This window comes from Typha latifolia, chromosome 6 (assembly GCF_019914945.1).
Source record: "Typha latifolia isolate L0001 chromosome 6, TyphaL0001v2, whole genome shotgun sequence".
In the NCBI taxonomy this organism is placed as follows: domain Eukaryota; kingdom Viridiplantae; phylum Streptophyta; class Magnoliopsida; order Poales; family Typhaceae; genus Typha; species Typha latifolia.
Window position 1 is genome coordinate 140099 of NC_133091.1, and position 17114 is coordinate 157212.

Genomic DNA, 17114 nt, shown 5'->3' on the forward strand with positions numbered 1-17114 from the left:
GAAATTATTTTTAATCTGACGTGGCTTTTAGTAGGCCAGATTCGAAGTTACCTCTTGGGCTGGTGCAGGTGGACTATTGCAATAAATGATATTTGAAATAGTTCACTCCGTCGATGCCGTTCGAAGATGAGATTAGTAAATACAGCAGGAGCCTAAATTTGATAACCATGACCATCCAAATACCTCGACGAGAACTCCCATTAAGAAAACAATTAGCAGACATACAGCTAAGCATGCTCTCATCAACCAAATTGAAGGACACAAAACTATTCGCATTCTCAAAGCCGATCACTACTAATTAAATACTAATTAACTATGAGATTACTTGCAACCCCTCAGTGGTCCATCTTCCTGGTTCTATATACATGCACTCGCACGCCGCTATGGTCTCCGAATCTCTTTCACGGTGCAGTCAACGGTAACTTGTCCTCGGACACGTAGGACATGAACTCTTCGTCCTGGAGCAGCGCCGCCATGGTCTCCGGCGCGAGGCACACTTCCAAATCCACGCTCCCTCCCCCTTCCCTCCCAGGGAACGCCGACATCTTCCCGTCGAACTTATTCGCCTTCCCGCTCCGCACCGCCAAGGGGGGGCCCCATCCGAAGTCGTTTCCCTCGTACACGGGGAAACGGTGAGAGCTCCCCATCGTGATTCCCGCCCCGTCTGGATTCCCCAGAGGGAAGCACCGGGGTGCCGCCTCCCATTCTTCCACCGCGCTCCGCACTGTCGCGTCCCCGTGCGACGCCACGTTCTCGTGCAGAAGTGCTGCCGACGAAGGTAGATCCTTGCCGACCACCTCTCCCACCGCCGCACGCGTCGCCACGCTCTGGATGGCGTTCCCGAAGTAGTCCGCCGCCACGCGTGGGGAGACACGGTGCCGGCAGTTGACCGCCATGCGGAAGGTCGTCGTCGCGTCCGCCGCCAGCCATTTGCGCCCACGTGTTACCGAGCGCCACAGCAGCGCGCATAGAGACTGGAACGAGGAGATCTCCGTTGCCGCCCTTCTGGGGTCGTGGGCCAGCTTCCCGTAGATCTCGCCGTTCTGTTCGGCTCCGATGGCGAGCTTGATCTTGGGCCACCGGTTTGCCCTCGACTTGAGATCCTGCATAGCCTCGCGGCTGAAGTGGAAGAACCGCTCTCGCAGCGGTGTGTTTACCGGGAAGATGTTCTCGGGCCGCCCGCTGCCTGGGAAGCGGAGGACAGCTTTTGAGCCGCCGAAATAGTCCCGGATACAGCTCGGCGGCTTCGGCGCGCCACCGCGGAAGAGGTCGGCCCAGGTATTGACAAAGTTCCAGAAGGAGGTGCCGTCGACGACCGCGTGGTTGACGGCGCAGCCAAGAAAGACGGCTCCGTCGTCGAGCTCGGTGAGCTGAAACGCCGCCAGGGGGCGGAAATGGCCGTCGAAGCTAAGTACACCTTCGTGGGGGAATAAAGACCTGACAATTGGAGGCACGTCGGAGGAGGAGGGGAGGAGGAGAGAGAGATTAAAACTTGGGGCGACAGCGTGGGTGAATTCGGCGCCGGAGTCGTTGCAAGATATCATAATTCGGCCGTCGGGAAGAGTGACGAGGCGCCCGGCGAGGGCGGGGAAGAGAGAGAGGGAGAGGGAAAGGGTGGACTTGAGACGAGAGATAAGGAAGTCAATGGGAACCGGAGGACGCGAGAAAAAGAGGCCTTTTTGGATATAATGGCACGATAACATGGGAAGGTCGGAGACGGATAGTCTTATATCTTCGATAGTGGTGGTAGAATCCGGATAAATGGTGCAGTTGGATAGAACAGTGACAGAGGAACCGAGGTAGGAGGAAAGAGATGGGGCCATTTTGCCTTCTCTGTTTCTTGTCCTAATTCTCTGCTGCTCTTCTGGTGCAGATCTAAACTGGAATTAATAGACAAGTAAATATGAGTATAGAGCATGCAGCAAGCAATCGATGCTGGATTGAAGTGGGCGAGTTGGAGGGAGTTTATATAGGGAGTGGATGGGAGGTCGATGCGTGCACTTGGACAGTTGGCTGTCTGCACTCTGCACTCTGCACTGGGATCTTTCGCTCTTTTTCTAATGAATAGGATGTTAGGTAGAGCGTGAAAATATCTTAATAAATTCACAGTCTTCTTCTTAGAAAATGATCCTATTACATACATACTTTACTTTTTTTTACTGTTCATCAGGAACGCTGTAGAAAATAAACGGATAGAAGAAACAATAAATAACTTCCCCCTTCACCAGTATCGGAACTTAACTTGTATAATAAGTAGGTACTTTTATATCAGAGATCATAATTAGGATAGGACAAGACAGGATATGGTTGCATTTGCAGATAAAGTCCATCATAGGTTGGCAGTTTTCATTATTTTATTATACATGTATGTATCTAGCGCTGTAATCGTTTTATTAACATTGCATCTGGTGCAGATGGCTCAAGAGGATCAAACAAAAAGAAAATTCTCGGTATCAAGGTGGAGGAGGCACGTCAATGGGGTTTGGGCATCGGCGTATATATTAGTTTTAAAAAAGAGAAGAGAATAGAAGAGATAAGATAAAATAAGATAAGATAAGATGGTGTGCACTTAGGCGCTTCCAGTCCCTCTCTCTGCACCCGCAACCCCACCCCCACCCCCACCCCCACCCCCGTGCCAACCCTGCATGCTTACCACGTAAACATGAGGAGTTTTATTGCGACGAGGCTCCTAATTGGTCGGCAGCTTATGTTTCACGTGGCTTAAACCTACCAGTTGCCATGGAAGCTACGACTAGTATATATTTTTCCTAACAAAACATTAGAATGTAATTAATTAACCTACCAGAAGGCAGAAGGGTCTTATTAAGAGAAACACCGTACCAACAAACTGCCCGAGACTGACGTGGCACCATTTTCCTTCACTAACCCGTTTATCCAATCCGCTTCCACTTCTCCTCGGCACAGAATACAGAACCTGTCACCACGATGATGCGGGGGCATTGTGTTCTGTTCTTTGTGGGATGAAGTCCATGCTTAGATTTGATATGTTCTGGTCCCAGAAATGAGAAATGTAACGAAATGTAAGATATCAGGTCGCTTTTGTGGACCACCTTATTACCGCTAATCCATTGTTGGGCTCCAAATGGAAACCTACTTTGCACTCCTAAGGATAGATCATACTGCAGTAAGAGCATGGACTGAAAGATATAACTAGAGATTAACATAAACAAAAGGATCTGCAATTTTCTAAACTCATCAATTAAGGGCTGGTGCATGTAACTAAGATCTACTAATTTGGGGCTCAAACAAGTACCATGCACGTCCTGGTAGGTAGAAGGTAGTCTGTAACTTAGCTGTTTCCAGTATGTGTGGTGTGGTGTGGTGTGGTTCATGAATCAAGGAGAGAATCATCCAGCTGATGACTGCCGGCCACATTGCTTTGTTGAAGCTGGTGATGCGTAATATCTGTACTCATCAAAGCTGCACTCTGGACCTTTAGAAAAGTGTACTAGCTCTCTCTCTCTCTCTCTCTATCTTGCCCAACAATCCTTGTTTGGATTCTGATTAAGGAGGATGAGCTGGAATTGGATCAGTCAATCTCCTTCAGAACAGTGGTTATGGTCAGATTACTAGATAAAAAACGTGCTACCTCCGTACCACATTGGGTTATATTATACAGGCATCTAGATCTTAATTAAAGGCGTCGTCGCTCTCGTGGTTGAGATCTGGGTTGCTCCATTTGTCTTGGTTTCAGTTAGACTCTTCTCCTAATTGTATTACTTTACCATCTTCCCTGAGGCAAGATATTATACCACAAGGGTGTTAAAGAGGTCGGTTGCATAATTTAATTCCAGGCCATCATTAGCTTGCAAGCGGACAGATGGTATATATTAGGATACTTATACTCCGAGAGAGAGAGAGAGATTCTTTTGCTGATGCGTGATCAAGGGGAATCAAATCCTGGGATCTCCTCTCTCGCAAATAGTAATTTAATAAAGGTGAAAGTCTTAGGCACTTCTTCTATCGCGATTCTTAGCCCAGTTGTCTACCCTCTACACCAAAGAATAATATGACTCTCAAGTCATGAGACGGGAAGTATGCAAGTTTGCTCCTCCTTTTGGTCTTATTTTTCTTAAATTTTACGCAGGAATTATTCTCTAATGTATGGTCCAGATGTCGCCAATTAATCTAATGTCTCATTACCTTACGCAATTCCCGGAAATCATCTGTCCATATGCTATATGGATATCCATGCACTCAATCTTGGCATCCCAGTGGTTACGCCAATTTTTAGTAATTACGACATTTCTCTATCCGAATAACCAACAACTATTTAGCTCCCAATGCCATTGAAAGTCCATGACATGACATAACCAACAACCATAAATGTAGCTTGGGACCGATCTATGCAGGATAGGGTGGACGTATTTCTCCATAAGTTAAACCGGAATGATGTTTTGGCTACTATTAAGCAAGGAGATCACTTTGGCCCATTTCTTGCCTTCCGGTTGATCCGCAACTGTGGAATACGAAAAATTCAGATGAGGAAGGGATTAGAATGTAGGAAAACGAAGGAAGCGCACAAGAAATTGTGTCTGGTTTGATGAGAATTTTCTAGCTGAAGTGTTGAAATTTGGGGGCAGAGAGGGTCTGCAGGTGACTCCTAATTTTACTTCGGGGGAAACAAAAAAAAAAATGCAAGGTTTTATTTATTTTGAGTTTAGAGATCTCCTAAATTAGTTCGAGATCCTTTTGAACTGATTCAGTAACTAAATATTTTTTTTATTTTATTTTTATATCTAATCAAGTTCACTTTTTAAATAAATTAAAATTAAAAATACATATATATTTATGTTGTACTAAGCATGACAAGCAAACAGTGTAGGCAATGGACCAGGATGCACTGCATCAAAGGATCGACGTAGGAAAGGCAGATTTGATCTCAATATAAAGAGAGGCTGCTAATTATTTAGAAGAGTTGACACGAGAAATAATGATGACCCCACCGTATTATATCTGCAATAGCTCCACTCACAACGTAAGGTTGCTGGTCGTTTGTTGCGACGTGGAAAAGAAACCAATCTAATCCATGGAATATGGAGTTCTCCTCTCAACTCTCTAGCAGCCAATACATGGATATCCCACAACAGGCATAAAGTTCTTGATACTTGCCATGCTAAAAGCGAGCAGACCAACCTGTAAAGGCCACTCCACATGAAGAGTCTACATTATCAAAGCAAGTAATATCGAAGATTAAATGAAAACGGCATTCAAAAGGGAGATTTCCTCATGGGGCCATCTTTCCTACAACAGAGATTATATTGGCTGATCCACAGGTAAGGCGGGATAGGTACCGGATCGTGCTCTGCTGCATTATTGGAGCACCCCAATTGATGGAGAATTTAGAATTATACAGAGATATGTTTGTAACCTAAGGTATGGGATTGGGTGGACATGAAGGGGAAACACACGAGAACAGTGAGTTATGCGCAAAGATGAAGTGCCTGCTCAGTGGTAAAGAGAACCTTATGTGTAATTATATTGTGTAGTTATTAGTATTACAAATAAACACCAGAATAGCTTATATAAATATAAACTCTCTTATTTTAATATAAAAAATTATAATACTTATTCTACAAATGATCGAGGTTAATGAATAGAATGGACAATAACCAGGAGAAGGAACCTAGCTAAGAATTGTCTTGCCACCAGAAATAAGATGGCAAACCAGGTGATGAACCAGGAGAAGGAACCTAGAAGATGAACTATACTGAATGCAAAAATATGGCACCATATAGCACCTGTGAAAGCACTATATAGTTGCGGTGATATCATAATTATCAATGAACCTCTTCAGACAAAGAAGGGCAATGAAAAAGATATAACATTACTGTTTATATACCAAAAGAAAGCTGGATATTTAAAGAAAAGTAATGCACCACAAAATGATAATATCATTGTAAAATCAATTCCAACAAATAAATAAGAGAGAATAAGAAAACTTAGCTTCAAGAACCAGAAACAAAAATAAAAAGGCAGACATCTCAAACAATCTATGGCTTGGAAGGGTTCTTTTCCAAAGAGAGTCCAAATCAAACCTGCAAGGTTTACGAGCTAGACTGACATGGCCTTTTACAGGATAATGGGCCTTCTTTAGCAGTCAAAACTTAGTTTTCTAACAAGCCATTGTTAAAGCCAACGATGGCCATGCCACAGGCACAACCCGTGCAGACCGCCGGCTGGCACAGCACGTGCCGCGGCACTTGCCGGCCGTCCCGTAAGAAAAAGAGAGAAAAATGTACCACCTTGGTCTTCGCCATCGCCGCACCCGATCGCCGTCGACGCGAGCTCGGACGAGCGGCGACAACAAGCTCGACGAGGAGATCGATGGCGAAGCTATTAGGAGGGGTGCCGTCGTGCCACGTGCCGGTACGCCGCCGGCACAGTCATCCTTGGTTAAAGCAATTTCATGTTTACAAGAGGTAGCTAAGGCTTGGTTACCTGGAAACTGTAAACTACATAGAAAACAATTTTTAAGACAATTTTTGCCTCAAACGGTGGTCTTCTTGTGTTGGCAGTTAAGTTTCAATAGACATGTTGCAGAAATATCTGCAGAAGAAGATAACAGAGGATCTTTCATTTAATAGAAAAGGCTTTTCTTAAGAGTTCACAGAGAACCAAACATAATATATTTAGTTGGAAAGGGATGAGGATCTAAGTTCTCTGTACAGTCTGAGATAAATGAAAAAGCTAGTCATTAGTCATTGTGAAAGTGCCCATGAAGCCATGGGTACAGCCCCAACAATTAACTAGGAGACCGTGGTTCACAAGAACTGCGTTTAGATTAAACATTGACACTATAATTATGTTGTGAGGGAAACTTACATGGATGACAAAATAAAACCAAAAAAAAGAAAGAGGAAAGGCACTTATAACCAAAAGCTTCAGATAGCCTTTCAATGAACATGGACGCACTCAGAGATGCACCTTCCCTTAATGTATCCCACCGAGATTGTCAGGTTCAATGCAGAATGAGTTAGGAGCTAACTTAAACAGCCAGATATTGTGTACAGTTTTACCTCTGCTGATTCTCAAGGCACTTAGATGAACTGGAGTGAAGAAATATGGAAAGAAAATATCGACTTGGTCTTCAATCTATTGAGCTCCTCCAAGACCAATTGACCATACGCATAACCCAGTGTATCTTCAACGAATTCAGACCCTATAGAATAATCAAATCCTCGAAAATCCTTGAAAATTCTCTCCATGTAAAATTATTTGTTTTCACATAGGTGGTGTCTTATCTTCCATTCTACCTAATTGTATTACAGGTGGGCTCTGAATGGTTACCTAAGTCGAACATAATTCCTTCCTCCAGACACCCTATCCTCCATCTTATGTGCTTCCTCAATCTTTTCTTCTTTATTTCTTTGATCACTTTGTTGATACTTCCTCTGAGTTGCAGATTAATCAAACAATAACTCATTCTAAAATCACCTATAACAGCCAAGAGTAGTTCCAGCAGTTGTCAAAACTTCAATATAGCATATTTAGAATACCGCATCTAACGCGATCACAAAGAAAAACCAGATCAAAAGAGAGAGCAACAATGTAGAAGTTGAGAAAATGTTAACCCTAATACCAGGAAAAGAACAACAACATTTGCCTGGGATCATACTATTGCTCTCCACATAAATAGAAAGCATTTGGTCCACACAAAAAATTGACAAGATGAGCAACCGTAAGAAAACAGGGATCCAAACTCAAGAAGTAGCTTATAATCTCCATTGCATAATAAGCATGAAAGCTTACATAACAACAAGCGCATCATAAACACTTATCTGTTAATCACTAATCGAAAACACATCGTCAGAATAGACCAACATATACACATACTAGGAGACATCAAACTCATAAAACAGAAACCTTATTCATCCATACCTCCTCCAGGACTTGACCTTACTCATTCAGGAGAGAAGTTCCAAGTCAGTAGTCAGCACGATAGTCACTGTAATCATCCCTCGTAGCCAGATCACTCTCCACCCTTTCTGCTACCTTCTCCTCCTCATACTTGATCCCTTCTTCCAGGGCAAGACCTCCGAGAGCCCCGGCTACCGCCCCAACTGCAAGACCTGTACCCATTCCAAATCTTCCTCCTTTTGCTCTCTGATCATAGGATGAAGACAATGGCACCGAAGCGTAGTCCACTGGCGCCGACGGGCCACTGTACCCCGATGCCCGGTCATAGTATGGTGATCTAGTCGGGGCAGGTGCTGGTGCTGGTGCCGGCGCCGGTGGCGCGGAATAATAGGGCGGCGCAGCAGATGAATAGTATCCAGAATAGGGATCGGAATAGCTCCCGTAGGGATTATAAGGAGCGTGAGGCAAAGGAGGTGGAGGAGGGGAGAAGGTACGGTAGTCTCGAGTGGGATGCGGCGGTGCGGTGGAGTAGTAATAGCCGGAGGGAGGGGGGGCGAATTGGTAATTTGGCTCAGGAGGAGGGGCAGGCCGCTCGCGGATAGCGAGTTTGATCCGGATCTTGCCCTGGGGTCGACCCGAGGGGCGGCGGAGCTCGAGGGTCTTGATCGGATTTGTGGATCCACTGGAGAAAGATGCCTCGAGATCGATGAGGTCCTTGAGGGGAAATCGGACGGTGCCGACGAGGGGCTTGGGGGTCTCGGAGGGCTTGGAGTGGAAAACGTCGATGGTAAGGGAGAGGGAAGGGTCGTTAGAGGAGAAAGGGAGGGGAAGGTTGAGGCGCTCGTTCCAAACAGGGCGGGTGGATCCGGCGTCGTCGGGTTTGGTGGCGGCGCGACGCTCGGGATCGAGGTAGGCGACGGCGTAGGGCTTGAGGTCGCCGTGGCGCCAGTTAACGTTCTTGAGGTGCTTTGCGGAGACGACAGTGATCTCGAGATCAACGGGCTTCATAGTCGTCGCCGTTGGAGGAGGATGATGGTGGAGATGCGGAGGAGAGGCCATCGAGAGGGATTTTGAGAAAAAAGAGTTGCGTGCGGTGGATAGAGAAAAAGACGAGCAGAGGAGGTAATTAATTTATTGATTGTCGCATTACTAATGCATTTGCCCTGATTTAGTTGATATTTTACGTGTCTACCTATAAAGTGCAACATCCAACATGTCGATCCAGTCTTCTTTTGGTGTGGGCCGGTAAGTTAAAAATAAAAAACTAGGCTGGGCTAAACGACCATGGAAGTTTAAATATTCTGGGCCAATAAATCTAACCATTTGAACTACTACTCTCTTTTTGGCGGACTTTGCCAGGGCTTCGCTTGTATATTTTCGAGGTCTTAATCTCCGAACATTTAGTCGGCCCGAGAAAGGAATTGAGATATTTTTTTCTTGTTTGTGGAATTAGGAAGGGCAGAAAAGTGTCACGACTTTAGCCTAGACTTGATCCTTTAGCAGGCATAACAAAGCAGTTTAGTCCCATTTAAAGAGGAGTGTATGATATGCAGAATGCTGTCATCGAGATGAGCGAACAAACCCACTGTGACCAGGATTTGAATTTGTAAACTGAAGTGAAACCCATTCACATCAACAACAATAATTTTGTAGCCCCCTCCCCCCCCCCTGCATCAACAATTGAAAACTGGGCAAAGATGTTTCGGATGAATTTAACCTAAAGCTTTACTCAGTCAGCCAGAACCTTTACAATTTATAAAATCAATATTTTCTCTGTGAATTCTGGAATAAATGGCATGCCAATGGAAACTAAACAAATTCTATACATCAATCTAAGCAACTTCTGTTAGAAACAAAAACCACAATCAATAGCAAACCTTCCCCAGAACATCTATTGAGTGAGAAAAACACAGCAGTTGTGGGTTGACCAGAATGAGATTGCATTAGAGCGCAAACCTCCTGCCAAGAAGAAAGCAAAACAAAGCAGCACGCTCCCTACGCAGGTATTACCCTGGTCAGGTTCAAAGGGACTCTCTCAGCCCGCACCAGCCTTTGTGTAGTCATCAGAGCTAGAAAGACTGATGGAGCACCCCCGGTGCCGATTAAAATTAGCATCCGAACAACTGAAACGTTCATACACTACCCCTACAACTCTTTTCTACTCCGACCATACGTTGTAGCTTAATTCCAAACAAATGCTAGAGAATGCATGATAGGCATTAGAAAGGAATAAATAAAGCAAAAGCAGAGTATCTAATATAGGTCGGAGTCAGCTACAAATGCCACTAACCCCTCTCCTCTTTTACAAAAGCAAATGAAAAAGGTACTCGACAAATTAGAGTGCAGGTTACTTCCCAGCCACGGTGACAGTTAGCCAGTTGCAACACTGGTGCATTTGGGAGTCAGCTACATGTAACCTTCGCTGGAGACTTTCCTGAGCAAGCACAAACAAGGAAAAGAGAACATGCAATTGCACACTCCCTTCGCAGGCATTATCCTGTTCAGGTTCAAAGGGACTTTCTCAGCCTGTCCTGCCACATTTAGGCCAGATGACCCATGTTGTAGCAGATACAGGCACCCCTGGTGCAATTTTTCATTACTAACAAACCCAGGAAGAATCAAAAGGAATCACAGAAGAGTAATATTGCATAAAAGTACTTTATTACAGATGACAGAATAAGCAGACGATTGACAAACAAGAGAGTAAGGTAGAAGGTTTTTTTATTTTAAGTCATAACTTCTTACCAAAGGCCCATTCTAAGGAGTATTATCTCAGAACTTCTAGTGCTTCTTGACAGTCCAGTTCTTTTCTGCTCCCAGGATTTATATACCTAAATATTCCTGCATGAAAGATGATAGTAACTGGATTTCAGAGAAGTTACTCTCTTGCATGAGAAGAAAAAGTTATAAGAACTTTTAAGAATGTATTACAGTAGTCTCAGTACAGAGTTACAGAAAGTAAGTATTCAACTAGTGCGGTATAGAGTTACAGTAGTAAGTATTCAACTAGCTGGGTAGAGTTACAGAAGGTAAGTATTCAACTAGCTCGGTACAAAGTTACAGTAGTAAGTATTATCTCTCTCTCTCTCTCTCTCTCTCTCTCTCTCTCTCTCTCTCTCTCTCTCTCTCTCTCTCTCTATTTTATTAGGATGCAAATCATACTCCAAAAAAACAGAAAGCATGACAGCTTGATATGTCATTACCACAAATCATAACAATTTCAAGTACCATTACCACAAAAAAAGTCGTGATGTGTCAAAACTATATATAAGAACAAATTAAAGCAAATTGACTTTACTGTATTCAGTTGAACAAATTGTTTCTAAGCTGCACATCTGACTGTTTCTAAGCTGCACATCTGTTATTCCTCCAAGGTCAACTGCTGACTCTAATAGGATGTTCTTACTACATGCTAACCCAATACAAGTAATGTCAAGTCAGAGTTTATATGGAATCTGCACACTTTAGTCAATCTAATCATATTAAAATAAAAATATAATCTGCTTCCATAACACAGAAATGACACCAAGTTTCAGGTGTTGACATGGTATAAGGCAGGTGGCACACTTCAAAGTTCAAACACACCGCAGGACATAACCTGGAATGCCTTTGTGTGTGTGAGGTGGTGCAGGTGCTCCTGTACCATGTCAGTACTGAGCCAGCACCTAAATTCAGGCACATAGATGTCAACTAGTTGAGCTTTCACCCTGCAAATGTTCTAGCAAATAGCAAGGACTAATTCTTGAGATACTCTCATATACATATCAATGAAGAAGCATACATGCAGAGAAAAATAAGAGTTCAACAACTAACCTTCACGTATGAGCAGCATAATTCTCGGGAACATAGATTTCTCCTCCAACTTCACCATGTTGCTCCCCACTGACAGTTTTCTTAGCAGCCATAAATTCGGCACTCATGGCATCCATTCCATGTTTCACAGCTTCCTCCACTGTACCATATCCATGCTCCTCAGCATATTTCCTGACATCCTCTGTAATTTTCATAGAACAGAATTTTGGCCCACACATCGAACAGAAATGTGCAACTTTTGCACCATCAGATGGCATGGTCTCATCATGGAAAGACATAGCGGTCATAGGATCTAAAGATAAAGCAAATTGGTCCATCCATCTAAACTCAAATCTTGCCTTGCTTAGTGCATCATCCCATGCTTGCGCATAGGGGTGCCCTTTTGCTAAATCAGCTGCATGGGCAGCTATCTTGTATGATATAACACCTGCCTTCACATCATCCCTATTGGGCAAGCCAAGATGCTCCTTTGGAGTTACATAACAAAGGAGTGCAGTACCAAGAGCTCCAATGTTAGCAGCACCAATGGCCGAGGTGATGTGATCATACCCAGGTGCAATATCAGTTGTTAGGGGACCAAGCGTATAGAAAGGTGCCTCATGACACCATTCCAACTGTTTCTCCATATTCTCTGGAATTTTGTGCATTGGAATATGTCCAGGTCCTTCATTCATTACCTACAGGATGGAAAATTAACCGTAAGAGAGACCTATGAGAAAGGTACTGCCTACCTTACATCTTCAGGTGCTTCACAAATGAACAAATGTTGTAATAAGGTCGGAACTTTTAGCATTTGCAAACATATAGGTCATTCATATAAAGAAAGGACTTCACAAAACTCGTGATGATGTAATGTCAAGATATCAAAGATCTTATTGAAGGCATCAGTAGAGATTGGATTAGGTTTGCTAGCATTAAGAGTATTGTGTTCTTTTGTTGCAAGAAGGAATTTTGTCCCTTTGAAAGCAACTAAATTAGAAAATGTTGGAGATTTTGAAAATCATTGAAAATGCTATTGGTTTTCATATCAGTAAAATGATCAAGAATCTCCCTATCATTGAAAAGAAATCATACAAAAATGGATCACTACCCTGGGTCTAGGAAATACACTGTCACTTGAATCTTGAGAAAGAAGAAAGAAATAGAAAGATTTCCACTCTATGTAGTTAGACATAATAATTTAATTCCCTTAAAACTGATTCTATAGCATGATTACACATAACGTAGCCAGCAGATTAAGTGGTTGTATCCACATATCTATTTATAGCTTTATTTCTATCATTATGAATCTAATGATACTATGATCTAGATAAAGGAACAAAAGCTCACTAAAGTTTATCATTTTTGTCCTAAGGAAATAATGCCAGGATCTACTTTGTATATATTATATTCACCTGAACATCCTTTTCCCACGCTCGGCGTGTCAGTTCCCCCTGTGTCAGAAGTTCTGCAAACTGAGCACTGTCGTTGGCATCATAAATTGAACCAGGCCTCAAACCATCCCCGATGGATAATGCCACATCATATTGATTACATATGTCAAGTATTTCATCCCAGTGCTCATAAGCAAAATTCTCCTTGTGATAAGCCAAGCACCATTTGGCATGGATTGAACCTCCACGTGAAACAATTCCAGTCATCCTTTTAGCTGTAAGAGGGATGTAACGAAGCAGGACTCCTGCATGAATTGTGAAGTAATCCACGCCCTGCTCAGCTTGTTCAATGAGAGTATCTCTGAAAATTTCCCAAGTAAGGTTTTCAGCAATGCCATTTACTTTCTCAAGTGCTTGGTAGATAGGTACAGTGCCAACTGGAACAGAAGAATTGCGAAGAATCCATTCTCGAGTCTCATGGATATGGCGACCGGTGGAAAGATCCATGATAGTATCAGCACCCCACATTGTTGCCCACTGAAGCTTGTGCACCTCTTCCTCAATAGAGCTCACAACGGCTGAGTTTCCAATATTAGCATTCACTTTGACCAGGAAGTTTCTTCCAACTATCATGGGCTCCAACTCCAAGTGCTTTTTGTTGGAAGGGATTATAGCACGTCCACGGGCAACCTCTGATCGCACAAATTCTGGGCTAAGTTTCTCACGTGTGGCACAGAACAACATCTCTTCTGTTATAATGCCTTGTTTAGCATAAAACATTTGTGTGTATCTTGGACCACCTAATTGCTCCCGCCTGTGAACCCAGTCTTTTCTTATCTTGGGAAGACCTGCCAATAGATTAGATCATTGAGATACCACACTTCAAGAGGTAATAAAACTAAATAGTACAAAGAATCTTTAATCAATTTAAAGATCAGAAGAAGAAAAAAGAGTTCTGACCCAACAAACTTAGACAACAATCATCTATTATAAATTTGAAATTCACCAATCATAATTAGCACATTTCAAGTAACAAAGTAAATAAATAAATAAATTGGATTGCGTTTGTAGGAGAAAATCTTAATTCATAAGTGGAAATTACCAACTCATGTAGATGTCAACAAAGATATAGAGCAAGATGTGAACAGGATTATGTGAAGGGAACAGGCCTGGCCTTCTTTCAAGAGAGCTCCACTAGTAGAAGCCTATTGATCCTTTTGTTCGGACAGATTCAGATAGATGGATGTAAAAGCATCAAGCTAATTGAAGTTTCCTTATAAGTTACAAGTAGACATGACACATGAAACTCTCATAAATAGATATGACACAAGAAATTCTCAAACCTAACAGGACACAAAGTATCAAATTCCCGAGAACTAGCACCGTTTCTTCAGCAAGATTAATTGAAAGACTGAAACCACACTGACTAAGACACTTATGATCAATCACAACCATGTTTTAGGACACAATTGTTATGAAGTTTTCTCACCGCTGAGCAGCTTGAATTGATTATATGGTTATACTTTATATCATTATGATCTTAGAAATGTATCAGGTAAAGCACCAGGAAAAATTATCACCACAGCCAACGTTTCAAAAAAACAGGACATCAGTCAAGAGCACAGGAATGTTCAAATGAAGATAATCAGGGAAATTTATATAAATTGCAAATTTAATAAGATTACTGCACTAACCCGAAGTTGGATTTATGTTTTGTGGGCCACTGGTATCATATGTATCAAAGCTCTTCTCCTCTCCAGATAAATGGACCCTCCGAAATGGAACCTTGAGGACATGGCCAGAGTCCTCGTGAACAACTTCACTGTAGAGTGCAGACAATAATCAGGTAGCATCATCAGCTCTAATTATACTACATAAAGAAAAGACTCACTAATCTAGAGCACATAGTTAACAGTTATACTGTGAATATAAATAAGTGAGAATATCCGACTATATACCTGCATTCTTTTGTACTCTGTGGAAAGCATTGTTCAAAAGAAGGAAGAGGAAGAAACTCAGGAGCAGAAGGATCAACGGTTTGTTTCTTCTTCTTAGCTTTCGTTGACTCAGCAGCTGACGGTTCGATGACTAGAGAGGCTTTAGGCCTAGAGCTAATGAAAATAATTTCTTTGTCCCATGAATCCGAGACGCCAGTTGCTTCAAATCCAGGTAAAAAGGCAGTTTTCGGACGCTTGAAGGAGGCACGAGTACCCATCTTAGTCACCATTGACGTAAATGAGGGTTGCACAGTTGCCATTTTGGTGATCTAGAAAAAATAATAATGCCGAATGATGCATAAATTATATAAACATGTATCAAGCACGTCGAACTATGTATACAAAATATGACTGGATAAAAATTCTTGAGAGAGCTTAAAAGGAAGAGAGTTATGTCGCACACGCATGTCAACTTTGAATAATTCTTCAACACATTACAGAAATAATGAGCTGAAAATGGGGATTTTTTTTAAAGAAACCTCACCCAGTAAATTGAGAAGCAATCAAATTATTAGTAGTTTTTACTTGCGAAAACTTTCATATAGAGCATCTGCCTCCTCCAAGTTTGACATGATAAAATAAATTCTTCCAAGATCGTTCTTTGTGGCGCCAATGTGTCCTTCCACAACTTCATATGGACCACGAAAGGGGGAGAAAAAACTAGTTTGATATCACATTATCGTTGTTCAGAGTTTTCGATTCACCAGTGTGACCTGAAACCTTATCTCTGAGCTCAAAATTTACTGTAACTTCTTCAATGAGACCCTCATCTACACCAAAAGGACGATTGCGTCCTTATTGAGTTATCTCCATAGTTTAATCATCGTTTGCGTATTATTTCTTATACAAATGCATCAATCAAAATACGATAACTGATGAGAGCGCACCGTCTTCATATTAGAGAACAGCAAATCGTTGCAACACGTATTCTACATCAGAAATGTATGACCAAATAGAAGTTTTTTTATAGAAAAAAGGAAGAGAAAAGATACAGAGAAGACTATGATCGCAGAGAGATGGATGGCGTCCAGATAAAAGGTACCTATGCTCTTTCTCCCCGATCAATCTTATCGCAACCGGATAGCCCTCGAACGAGTGAGTGAACGGGGAGGAAGACGGAGGTATTTATAGGCCTTCGCTCTTCCACACTATCGATTCTCCCGATGGGAACCTCTTATTGTCACCCGTGGTTTTCCTTATTCCGGCTTCGTTTCTTTAGCCCGCTGGTTCATACACCCTGAGCGGCTGGATCGATGGGTAGGTTGTTCATTGGACGGTTGATATGACGTGGAGGATAAGAGTACCGAAGATGAGGAGTAAGTGTATCAAAAGATATTTGGCGAAAAGATGCCCACTCGGAGGAGATATTTTTGGGGCAAATACTTCTATACACCTTTAAAAATTATAATATTAATCTAACGGCTATAATAGTCAGTTTTTATATTCGGTACCAATTTCAAAATCACGTTACATAAGAAAAAGAGTATATTAGTTAAGAATATTAATTACGTGTGCCTAACTTTCTAATTTTCTTGTTATACCCTTTAAGATCTTAATCATTAAATATTCATCAAAGTAATTGATAAACAATTAATGGTACTGAAGAAGCGCTCTACACATTTTGTTTTCTTCCGTTAAGATTTCTCTCTTAAATATAATTATGTCTTAATTATAGGAGATATTATTTAATATTAAATAATTTAAATTTGATTATTTGGAGATAAACTTCAATTTAAATATAATTCTCTATCTCTATCTATTAAAATTTAATTTAAATCAATCTTAAACTAATAGGAGATATATGTAAATAATAAAAAATAATTAAAAAAATAAAATGTAATTAAATTTTCATCAAGTTAATTATAAAAGACATTAATACCCTTATTTTGATATATATACATTACTCTCAGTTAATGATATATATGTCTTTTACTTAATAAAATATTAAGATAATATAATTGTTAAAAAATAATGTGCAAGATCATATATCTAAAAAAAATTACCTGCTGAACCGGTAATATCTTTCATTCCTATTATACGCTTAAAAAAT

At 41.7% G+C, this 17114-nt stretch overlaps 2 protein-coding genes across 4 annotated transcripts; both read right to left on the minus strand.

Moving 5' to 3' along the window:
• Window positions 1-269: 269 nt before the first annotated feature.
• Window positions 270-9014, minus strand: LOC140790448 (uncharacterized). Its single transcript, XM_073140542.1, has 5 exons — window positions 7951-9014; window positions 7312-7415; window positions 6290-6476; window positions 5134-5184; window positions 270-1880 (listed from the first exon to the last, which is right to left on the minus strand). The coding sequence occupies exons 1-5, from the start codon at window positions 8938-8940 to the stop codon at window positions 402-404; spliced, it is 2811 nt and encodes a 936-aa protein (XP_072996643.1). The 5' UTR covers window positions 8941-9014; the 3' UTR covers window positions 270-401.
• A 567-nt stretch (window positions 9015-9581) lies between these two features.
• LOC140790850 (phosphomethylpyrimidine synthase, chloroplastic) lies at window positions 9582-16267 on the minus strand. 3 transcript variants are annotated; one of them, XR_012109458.1, is made up of 7 exons: window positions 16107-16267; window positions 15026-15333; window positions 14762-14889; window positions 13089-13915; window positions 11695-12371; window positions 10627-10722; window positions 9582-10461 (listed from the first exon to the last, which is right to left on the minus strand). XR_012109458.1 is itself a non-coding variant. In XM_073141145.1 (6 exons), exons 2-5 carry the CDS (start codon window positions 15322-15324, stop codon window positions 11697-11699), a joined length of 1929 nt encoding a protein of 642 aa, XP_072997246.1. In that variant the 5' UTR covers window positions 15325-15333; window positions 16107-16267; the 3' UTR covers window positions 10497-10722; window positions 11695-11696. The 3 variants fall into 3 exon arrangements, 1 of the variants encoding a protein (XP_072997246.1); XR_012109459.1 differs by having other exon boundaries at window positions 9750-9959; XM_073141145.1 differs by lacking the exon at window positions 9582-10461 and having other exon boundaries at window positions 10497-10722.
• Between the last annotated feature and the right edge of the window lie 847 nt (window positions 16268-17114).